The 12,543-nt window shown below is 32.1% G+C and overlaps 1 protein-coding gene across 2 annotated transcripts in view; it reads left to right on the top strand.

Moving 5' to 3' along the window:
* Window positions 1-12,543, top strand: part of LOC126780518 (peptidoglycan-recognition protein 2-like) — a 32,715-nt gene that overhangs the window by 4,166 nt on the left and 16,006 nt on the right. The window contains exons 2-3 of one of the 2 annotated variants that reach the window (XM_050505082.1): window positions 1,954-2,112; window positions 2,330-3,654. The exons of the other annotated variant lie outside the window; for it this stretch is intronic. Of the exons in view, the coding sequence (XP_050361039.1) occupies window positions 1,954-2,112; window positions 2,330-2,862 (692 nt within the window). The 3' untranslated portion in view covers window positions 2,863-3,654. Of the gene's footprint in view, window positions 1-1,953; window positions 2,113-2,329; window positions 3,655-12,543 lie in introns of those variants that run through there. 2 annotated transcript variants of the gene reach the window in all.

Here is a 12,543-nt window from a genome sequence, read left to right as displayed (position 1 = left end):
AAAGCAGCTACTTAGGTAGATAATTAATGTTATACTGTAACTTCCCGAAACGCGCTGCATTTTGAGGTGTTAGTGTTATCTATTGAGTTAGACATAAACTCATTACGCTTATGAATAAATTTATTAAAAATATTTTATGAATTCAAAATATAATCAGAGTTAACTCTATACCTAATAATATACTATACCTAAGCTAAAACTTGACTTAAATTATTTACAAGAAGGTGACGTCAAAACGCGTAACGGTGACCTTGAAGCTATATGTGTTCTTGGAAGAACATAAAATAACCTATTACCAAATAATTGCTTTGTTTGCCGTGATATTTATTGATTTATTAAAAAAAAAATTTTCTTTAATAAGTAAAATAATACAATATTTTTTCATTGAAATGGTAAATGGTGATAGAATTTTCGGCACTCTACATATATTGAGTGGTCTTTCTTTATTAAGTACTCAATATACTAACAAAACCTGGCATAACATGTCCTTATATTGACTGCCTCGTAGATCTAGAGGGTCAATTCTTACCCCGAGTTATGGTGTTAAAGACCCAGGTCAATATAATATTATTCGATTTTTCGTCGAAAAGTCTATAGTGGGTCCTGCGCCTGAACTCTTTCCGTGCACGTACCGACCCATCAAATTACGAGAACTAAGGAACAGAAAGTGCATTTGCGTTAATGCACGCTGTTCACTTCCCAGGATTTGAGGTAGTGATACAGTAACAGCTAAAACTTGAATTTGGATATGTTAGAACCTGTCTTGTTCCTCTTCATATTATTACTATTTCCTATTTTCGCTTTCTCTCAAAAAAAAAAAAAAAAAACTGAATATTCATTTTATATTCAATATTCGACATATTCAGCTGTTTTTAATTAAATACAATTAATAATGTCAATTGTATGGCAGTAACAGAAACAGTCTCGATAAAATTTAATTACGATTTATTTTATACGATTATCCACGAGTAAAATTTTATTTCGTTGCATAAAAACTTCGAATATAAATAATGTGCGGCTTGAATTTCAATATATAGATACGTCAAGAATAGAAAAGCTACACGGACCAAAATTTTCCTAGTCAGCAACGTATTTAAAACCATGTAATTGATATTTTATTTGATAATGATTCTATTCAATAAATAAACTACGTACTTAGAATACATTTCGCATTCAATACACATTGTTGCAACTTTCTTCGTCGTTTCGGTGCATTTCTTCTATCAGCAATGCGTGTTGACAAAACTGTTATTGCCAATTTGCCTTTTACACTCCACGTGTGAGTGGAGACGTGACTCCTTATTTTAGATAATCAACATTCTTCTTTATTAAAGTCTTATACGTACTATAGACGCTTTCACTTGTCGCATATACTTTAAAATATTAACTTTATAAAATATAGTCTTCGTGATCGGTCAAAGTATGTACATATATATATATATATATATATATATATATATATATGTGTCAGTATGAGTATTTAAAAATAAATGTCTCTACATCTATTAAGTTCTTCGTCATGGATATACTATGACACTTGCGGTCATGTGTTTATTAAAGCGGTATTTCCAATACATTATAGGAATATTTACGTGTAAAAATTTATACCTGACCTTAAGCTACAAGATAGGTTGTTATGAGAATTGAAAGAGAAAATATTACACGGAATCGATATCAGTCTATTCATTCTTGTTTTCCGTTCGAAAAGTATTGTAGTAAAATATCTTTTAGAAATCTATATTAAATATTCACCATTTGCAAGCTTTAACTTTTCCACAATTTTGCTACAACTTATAAATACTTAAGGTTCGCTAAATTCACGGAAACTGTTATCACACAGACCAATCCAATCACAATTCATCAATCGCAAATCAACATTAAAGTTAAGAGAGATTACAAGAAAATTTTACATTTATATTCTTCACCAATAATGGTTTTTTCCTATTGTTTCAGGCCATTTTCTGGGCCTCGAATTGGTGTCATCGAAACAAGCCCGCAGGTTGAGATGCAGCGTGGCTGTCTTCGTATGTTGGGCATTGATTGTAGCTACTGCCTTAATCGTATATCTCGTTTACGTTGCCCTGCCTAGCCAGCAGACACGGCTAGACATAGGTAATTGATTTTATTTGTCTTTAAGTATTTTCAAAATTATAAATATCACTTAGCTTTAATTTGGTTCCATTATTTTCTGAAATAACAATTTTCAATTTCCAAGCATTTTATATGACTGATTCGATAAGCATTTTCGTTTCTTCTAAACCATTTAAGACTTCAAATCTTTTTGCTTTATTTCATGTTATGAAGTTCATATGCGTTTTTGTTAATAAAGGTTTGAACGAGTCTTGGTATCTTCGTCGTGACGATTGGCAGGCGATGCCGGCGTACGGCGCCGATTTTCTCCAGTTACCACTTTCAACTGTCATCATAGGACATTCAGCTGCCAATTACTGTAACCAAAGGTATCGATGCATTGAACAAATGCTAGTGATTCAGCAGGATCATTTAAGGCGAGGCTATTATGATATCGGGCCAAACTTCCTCGTCACTGGCAACGGATACGTCTTCGAAGGCAGAGGTGCGAATGTTTTTGGAGCAATGGTCACTTCGTTTAATAGAATAAGCATATCAATTATGTTCGTAGGGAATTATGTGGATGACGTACCCGATCTTGCCCAATTTAACCATACGAATATCTTGCTTGAAACGTTGGTTAGAATAGGTGTCCTCCAGCCTAATTACACAGTTTACGGACAGTGTCAAGTTAACCCACAAACTGTCAGCCCTGGACCAAAAATAATGAACAAGATGCACCATTTTCCTCATTGGGTTCCGGAGAATACAAGTGGCTGTCTCCCAAGGTGACAACTTTACTCGCACGCAATATATACCTTTGAGTTTTAAAATAGATAGCTCTTCATGAGTAATATTTAACAAAGACGTTTGATGATTAATATTATTGAAAAGTCTACGTTTAGTGTCGTAGAGACCGAAATGTGTGTGTGCAGGAATTCGGTTCGAAGTTCGAATTGGACCAATAAGAATGGTGTATTTTTATCATTTGTATGTTTGTGTTAGTCATGAGACATAAATGATGAAAGGCTTTATCACGACTTTATCTCGAAACATATAGATTTTTTTATTGTTTATTACAAGCATCATAAAGATATTAATATTACAGAATCAGTTGTATGATTCCAATTAGTTATAAGTAAATATATTAAAAATAATTCCTTGTATAATATATAACTAATACGTCATTGTAAGACTGAATCGTGGTCTCGACAAAATTTTAAATATTAAAGACATAATGACTATGAAGTTTTCTTATCAATAATGTTATACGCGGAGATTAAATAAAAAAATGTTTTGGATTTTATATTTAAATTTAAATAGTATAATAGTCTATAAGTGATCTTCACAAACATTGTAGGTTCGTGAAGCGACGGACCATTTAGTATTTATAAACCCTTATGTTACTTTTAACTTATATTATTAATATTAAATCTCATTACCGAAGCTAAATGACAAATCTTTATGATTATGGTATATATTATATATTTTCAATGAACGTAATCTGTCTGTCCATTACGCTTTCCAAAGTAAACATGAGTATGTATTCAGCATATTATTGTTTCTATATATATATAATAGTTTTATATGTAATAATTGTAGTCAATACAAGGTTAACGTTAATAAAATTAGATTTTTATACACAATATAATTTTTATTTATGTTACCTATATACTAATATACAATTTCACGAGCCATTGTTATAATTTAGGTAAAAAAATATGTCGGTAGAGCGGTTACCGGGAGGAAAAGACGAGATTTTTTTTAAAGATTATTATCTCGTATTAATTAAACTATTTACTATTATTCACTTATTTATTTCTCATGATATAGACTAGTCTAAATTTTATAGTCTTATATTTTAACGCGTTCATAACGAATATGATGGCATATGGAAAAATACCAATAGACAATAAGAATATCTTTTTTCACGTTTGTTGTAGTAAATGTTTATTTTGAATGAAAATATTCCTACGGAAGTAGGCAACGAGAACATAGTCATTTTTTGTTCGTATACAATTTTCGTCTACCAACATACATTATATATAGTACATCCAAATAAATGACCAATATAAATATATTTTATACAAATAATAAGACAACCTGTTTTCGACTTTCGTGTTTTCGATAGATTTTCTTAATGCGTTTTTTTATATATGAACATTCATTTAGCTGTATGTCCCTTGTGCATGTAGTTCAGCAACTATGCCAAACCAATGAACTAGTGTTAACTCACAATACTATGCGTTATGTCCTGACCGATTTCGGACGCAACGACCAATTTAAAAATTTTAAGAGAGATTTACCAACTTCAAAGTACATCTTATCAGTGGTGGATTTACCATCAGGCTGAATAGGCCTAGGGCGGCAGATTTTATGGGGCGGCAAATTTGGCATCAATCAATCATCAAAGAAATCAAAAAGAGTTGTCTGTTAGTGTCTTTTTATTTATATCTTTAATAATATTTGTCGTATATATTGCGTTTTTTTGGGTTCTTGTTTTTTTTTTAGTTTACTGCTGATTACAACTACAGTTGTGGGGCAAGGTGGTAAAACCTTACAACTTATACCTTGAAAATTTGTAAATCCGCCACTGCATCTTATAGTGCACATTTGTGACCTTGGTATGTGCGGCAATAAATAATACTAATTATTGCTAATTTATAAGACATTATCAAATAACAGCAGGCACTGACTGAACATCTTAAAGTGTTTCCCGATCACTGAAGAGTGGCACCGCAAACCTTTCAACGGGCTCGACTAACAATCTAGTAACAGAACAGCCCAATAACTTTTGTTTATTAAAAGTCAGGGATTCGAACAAGGTAATTAAAAGTAAGAAGCCGAGATGGCCTAGTGGTAAAACGCGTGAATCTTAACCGATGATCGTGGGTTCAAACCCAGGCAAGCACCACTGAATTTTCATGTGCTTAATTTGTGATTATAATTGATCTCGTTCTTTACGGTGAAGGGAAACATCGCGACGAAACCCACATATGTCTAATTTCACTGAAATTCTGCCACATGTGTATTCCAGCAACCCGCACTGGAGTAGCGTGGTGGAATAAGCTGCAAACCTTCACCTGAAAAAGAGAGAGGAGGCTTTTAGCCCAGCAGTGGGACATTCACAGACTGTTACGGAATTAAAGGTCATATTATATATATGAAATAACATAACGGTCATAAAACATTAATTGCGGAAATCCAAAACATAAAATATAAGAACGTGAATATAATGACGATTCCATCAAGTCTCGAATAATTTACAATTTTTTAAGAAAAAATATGTTATTCATACAACATACTAGTTGTTTCACGAGTTTTCACCCGCGTTGAAAACGTCACTGCTCTGCACTCGTGATTCGTAACGTGATGTGATATAGTATAAACAAACGCAAAGCTGGTAAAAAAATTATAGTAAAACGTTTCAAAGGAAAAAAAAACAAACTTGTTAGCTTTATAAAATCGTATTATGGATGATACGGACGATGCGGGAACTGTATTTGGGTTTTGATAATTATTCTTGATTAAGATATATAATATAGACATACATTACATTACTATGTATGTAAATAATAAGACATCACCTTGGATTATGAGAATTTCAGCTACGATTTAGACAAGCAGTGCTAATAATATGTACGTACTCAACTCAATACTCACCTGTGAAATGTTGACAAGCGACTTGTGGTGATGTACTATCTTGATCTGTCTATTGTTGAAATATTATGATTATTACGGTCAATTTCGTATATCACTTTCTGAAATTTCACGATCATTTCCTGCGGTGAATTTCGAGTATGTTCAAACTAAAAAGTATCGGCTAAAATTAAATGACTCCAAATCTTAAATAAGTACCGTGCGCTATAATAAGCCGAGATGGCCCAGTGGTAAGAAAGCGTGAATCTTAACCGATGATCGTGGGTTCAATCCCGGGCAAGCACCACTGAATTTTCATGTGCTTAATTTGTGATTATAATTCATCTCGTGCTATACGGTGAAGGAAAACATCGAGAGGAAAGCTGCATGTGTCTAATTTCACTGAAATTCTGCCACATGTGTATTCCACCAACCCGCTGGTAAATCTTATATATTTAAGAACCATTATGATGAAGATCCTCTTACATAATATATCGTATAAATTATAAATATTGAAGTGTAAATATTATGTTAACATGTTATCTCCATGTTAATTATATTCTTCGCTACGAACCGACACATTTTCCTCGTGTGACGTGCAGGAATCTGTTCGAGTAACAATGCCTTATTTGATACAATATTTTATCGTTATCCAACGCTTGGAGGTCAAATTTTTTAATTTACGAAAATAAAATCATAGTATGCGCCAATATGTTTTATCAAGTTCATATCTTTAGTTAGTAAGATCACAAGTAATAGAAGAACACTGGTCGATAGTCTTCATTGCACAGAATAGCTGAGTTAGGAATGGCTGGGTTTTGTAATGCTTCCTATTGCTTCAAGAATTTTCTAAAGACAACCTTTATTACGAGATAAATATTTGTAAGGAATCGGAACAGTGCCAGATGACGGAATGATATTGTAAATTAATAACTAATATCAGTTCTTTCTGTATTATCTAAGATATTTGAGAAGATTAGAATCCTATAAATAATAATAAAATATCAGCTCATTAGCTATTTAAATGAAAATTTCATCTTATATTAAAACCAATTGAGTTCAGAACATTGGTAGTTAATATTGTCTTCGACATGGTTTTTATACATCCTATTCAACAAGCTAGTAAGAATTGGCATAAGGAGTACATATGAGACTTTCAAAATTTATCTTACGTACACAATTGTATCGAACGATTGGCCTAAGAGTAAAGAACATAATTTGGTATATTTTGGTGTAGTGACGATACAGCTCTTTTAATTTATGGCAAAACTTGGAATCAAGTCCGTGCGTTCTCAGAATTAGCTCTAACCTTGGTTATTGAAGGTCAACGAACTCACGCTAAATGTTTCGAATAAAAAATATATAAGTTTTGCTCAGGCCAAGATTCTTTTAAAATGCATGCACAATTATATTCAAATTTGAAAAGTTATTTGTAAATGCAAATTGCTTTTATTTAGAAATAATTTCCATTATATATTTATTATTTCATATACTTAGGTTTTACAGATAGCATATTGTAGTGGGAAAACCAAATTGAATCAGTAGTCTCACGAATTAGTAAATTAAAATATGTATAAAAAATCCAAGTCATGTGACTGACTTCAACGGCTTAAAAACAGTTTACTATACCTTAGTCCAGCCCATCTTGCCATATTGTATTATAGTCTGACTGGTTCCAAAAAAAAACATTATGATTCGTCTTGAAAGATTTCAGAGAGCAATTCTTAAAGTAATTTGTTATTAATAAGCCGATATATTTCCTGACAGCCGATTTATACTTAATTTGTAGAGCATAATGGGTCGACAACAATTCAATTATAATTCTTATGCGAACACTTTAACTTGAGAAAGTATGTAAAAATAAATGTCTGATATGGCTGCCAACTCGGATGAAGAAACAGAAAATATTGGTACTATTGTAAAATTATAATCAATTCTCGAATAAAAAAATACTGTCTCATACACACAAACAAACAAACACATAAACGCAACTGTTTATTTTGTTTTCCTATTTATATAGGAAAACAATATTAATCATGAATGTAAGCTTATAAAAGCTTACATATTTTTAAACTATATAAATAAATATCAATTGATTGGAGGTGGGCGTTGACAAGAGCAACACAAATTTTACTTTCGCAGTGTCATCGTTACAATTGCATTTCCCTGAGTATTTTTTTTTATCTTAATCAGCCATATATAAAAAATACCTAAAATTAAAACCGGAAGTAACTATGACAGTGGTAAGCTATAAAAACGATGTGTGCTTTATCGGCGGCCTTTTAAATAAATAAACCCATGTCTTGTCTTTACACCTCTTATATAGCGTAACAAAAAATAAATTTAAAACAAAAGATCGATTCGTTCTATCAGAACTATATTTTCTATTTAAAATTTTACTTTAGAAATAGTTTACAGCACAATCGACATATTAAATAAACTATGGTGGTGTTATGGTAATGACAATTACAATCGAACGAATTGATAGTCAACTTCAAGGGTATTCAAGCGGCTTGGCGAAAAAAAAAAACTATAAGAAAGCCGTAAGTTGGGTTTAGACCATTGGGCTACTCTCCTATCGATTACAATTCTGTAGCTTAAGACCAAGGATAAAAATGTACTATAAATTTAAACTAAAAACAAACATTGCTTATAAGCAAAATGTGATATAATTACAATTCCTGTAACTTCTATATATGTTTTAATTACTTCTCAAAATGCTATTTTCGTCAGATTAACCATTGGGCTGGAGTTCTGATCAGTTGACCCCTCCTTCGCCGACTGGCTCCTCCTTTTTGTCAGCGGTCGTCACTATCACCAGCAAATCCCTTTTAATCTTTTTTTAATTTATCGTGGTACTATCACTGCTTATCGTAATAACTACCATCGATTAAAATAGCTGCACTCGATACACTCGTTCTAAGGGTTTAATAAAATTTAAAGTAGGTAACCTTAACCAAGTTCGTGGGTGAACGCGTAAAAACGCCTTACGCGTTCACCCACGGGAACAGTGGGGGAGTATGTGAGGCTCGCCAGTGTCCAAGGCGCCGAGTGCGCCCCGAATATCGGAATACCCACTAAAAAACTAGCGGTATCCTTTCCGTCTTAAAGAGGAGTGCCACGGGATCGCTTTCGCATGCTACCGTGGTACGTCGTTTACCCTGTACAGCCGGTGTGACATAACAAAACATTAAAAAAGATCGATCTCTTAACTATATTTTATACTTAAAAGATTTATTTTCAGAACTACATTTTATATTTAAAATTTTACTTAAGAAGAAGAGGAAGAGAAAGAAAAAAAAAAGAAGAATCGACTTAAATAGTATTTATTTCTAAATGAATATTAATTAAATACAAATAATGTGCTGGTGATAAGTTTATTAAACATTTCACTTCGTCAGCCCTGTTGCCGTTGTCAGCACTTTAAGTGGAACTTGCTTGCAAATTGTGAATAGAACAGACAGGATTAGTGGATAGAGAATATAGGTCTTAAAAGACAAGAAAATCTGTGTAATACCTGCTGAGTTTTCAAGCGCTTAAGATGGCAAAAGGAAAACATCATGATGCAATACTTACACTAACTATATGCAGGGGTAACTAGAGGCCGTAGGGACATACTTAGTTCCCAAGGTTGGTGGTGCAGCGATGTAAGGAATGAAAGGAATGGAAGGAATATTTATTACAGCGGCAAAGTCTATGGGTGGTAGCGACCACTTACCATCAAGTGGACCATTTTCCTGTCCGCTTCCAGTGCACAGTACACCAACTCTAACAGCGCGGTAGTTTCAATACTTCTCTTTCGGAGGAGATTCCTTTGCGCAGAATATTTTTTTATGTGAAATGTGAAAGGAAAAATTACAAAACAGATTCCTGACTTCATTTATGTTTGTCTTACATTATGAAAAATTAAATTCATTTTAAGGAAAAAAATATCTATAATTATGTAGTTTTGTTTTTGCGAACGGACTTAGTTGTATACCGAATTTGTTAACATGTATTTATGAGGTAAAAATATACCTCGAATTGTCGGCGCCTGAGTGACTCATTTTGTCTTTTTCGAATACAAATAAATATTAACGTTTTTGTTTTTTTACTATTAGTTTACAAATAAATATTTATATAAAAAAGATATGCATAAAAAAAGCAATTAACTTTTATATAAGAATGAATACAATTATTATATTATTTAAAAATAATAACTCATGAATGAATGGTTCTGTAGCTGGCTGCAATGATGACTTAAAAAGCAATAATTAATTCTGCTGTAATTTCAAATCTAATTTTAAATTTCAAACGAAATTGTTTTCTGATAAGTAACTATGTCTGATATGTCAACGTTCAGTAATGAGGTCGACAAAATACACACTTAAACTTTTTATTGGTATTTTATTATTTGTATCTGATTAAAAGTATTATCTGCGAATGACAAGGCGTTATTTATTATTAATTTAAAAAATTCTTAGTACGCTTACACATACATACGTGCCAATAATACGAAAGATAAAATTGCAAAAACTTATCTTATTATAACTTGGCTGTTTTTGCATGTAATACTCATAATCGTAAAGAAAAAATACATATTTTTTTATATATATTAAACTTCGCTGGTTTCTACGATTTTTAATAATTAGTAATATTAATAATTAGTCTCTGGGCGACAGAGCGCCGCTGGGCTATATTAGATTAGATTTTTCTTTTGAATAATTGCGTTTCTTTATAGAGGTATCCTATCTACTTAATATTAACAATTAACTCCTAGATCTCAGAGATCATAATTTGACCTCTAAGTACCTATATTCTATTTTATAATCTTCAAAATTTCGAATTCTTGAGAAATCTTATTTTGGGTTTATACAAATCGCGTATACAAGGGCCGCTATTTATAATTAAGAATATCTTTATCCCAACTTTTTAATAGGTTTAGTTTAGAGTTTTAGAATAAAAAAGAAAACAACAATTTATATATGTAACTCTTCTAATCACTTCTCGATAATTATATTATTAGATTTCATTTGACTGCCAGTAGAGGGCGGATTAGATGGTATTTAATAAGTACTGAATATTAAAGAAAAAATATATCATTTCGAAATAAATAATGTTTTATGTTTATTGATTCATGTTAAAACCGATTTATACATTGCATTGTCCAAATCCGATAATCGTTATAAAGCTTACCGATTAATGATACGATGTATATAAATATACCTACGGAATTAACACAAACACATTCTCATATCTGTTCTATCTATATTTTATATATAAAAAAGGGAATGCCCCTTCTAGGCCCAACGCGGAAATTATTATAGATGGAAATTATCTTATGCATTAATTTGGTTACCTAAAATAATGAATTTCATATATAATTAAACATCCAATACTTTAACAAGTAATAATTCATATAAAATAGTATATTTATTGAATATTTTTTGAAAACCCTCAAATAACCAGTTGCCTAATGTTGGCAGATTTTAAATAACATTTTACATGTGCATGACTTTCAATTGTTTTTTATATATTATTCGAAAAAAAAAAGTATTCGAGCATGTGGGCCACCTAATGGTAAGTGGTCATCAACGCCCATTTACATTGGTATTGTAAGAAATGTTAACTATCGCTTACATTACCAATGCGCCACCAACTTTGGGAACTAAGATGTTATCTCCCTTGTGTCTTTAATTACACTGGTTCACTCACCCTTCAAACCGGAACACAACAATACCAGGTACTGCTGTTTTGCGGTATAATATCTGAAGTGTGGGTGTTACCCTCAGACGAGCTCGCACAAAGTTCTACCATTAATCTATTAAAAAAATTTAAAATAAAATATTACATTTAACAAGGAAAGACATCGATCCCAAAATACAGTTATAAGACTACATTCACACTGTGTTTATTTAGCGTAGGCGTTTGATGAATTCGTTAAAACAGCCGAAAGACTAAAGAGTATAATCGTATAATCTACGTATAAATTAAAAATCGATACATCGATATAATTTTTATATTTTTATGACAACAATTATTTGATATTGTTTATAAGCAAATTTCATCTGTTAGCAGTTACTTTTAATTTTGACATTCCTATTGTTGCTTATGCTCAATGTGGCTGTGTCGATTATTTTCTGATATCACTACAACCTGGTTTTCTTAATTGGGCTCGATAAAGATTTTCAAAGATAATTTTGATTTACGGATATTGTGTTCACTATCAACGATTTTGGCTTTGAAATAATTGCATTTAATGCACATATGGAAATTTATAAGCAATGTATCCATCCAGCAATGGTGAAATCAGCTTTAAATCTTCATCAGAGGAGGTCGTTACCCTCTTGTAAGACATTTACAGGCTACGAACGTAATACAAAAACTAATTATCTTGGTATGTCAAGAATGTAACCAAAATGGAAAACTAAATCAACAATTTGGACCACAGGATGCACTTTATGATATTTTTGTAAGTTTTAAATTGCAATTTAACTTGCTCTTACGTACTCCATAGCCAACGTTTTCACCAAGTACTGACAGCCACAAAAACTCCAAAGATCTTATAATGCAACAACTTACTCAAGCCTTACAATCGCCAACCCAAGAGCTGCTAAAGTTGAAACTCGTAGCAGCGGAAGCAACTATCTACAATTACTACACCACAAAAGTCATAAAATGGAAACGGATAACCACATATTGCAACCTATACAGCCACTGAAGGCATCATACCCCTAGACGAAGAAACAAGACACTCGCGAAAGATCACATTCCACACCCCTAACATAGACAAAACCCGATGGTCGGATTTACGGCTAGAAGCTACCATCCTCGCAATAGCCTGAACGCTGTCGG

This window comes from Nymphalis io, chromosome Z (assembly GCF_905147045.1).
Source record: "Nymphalis io chromosome Z, ilAglIoxx1.1, whole genome shotgun sequence".
Lineage (NCBI taxonomy): Eukaryota > Metazoa > Arthropoda > Insecta > Lepidoptera > Nymphalidae > Nymphalis > Nymphalis io.
Note: the sequence above shows the minus strand (reverse complement) of the source record. Positions and strands in the feature narration are given on the sequence as shown.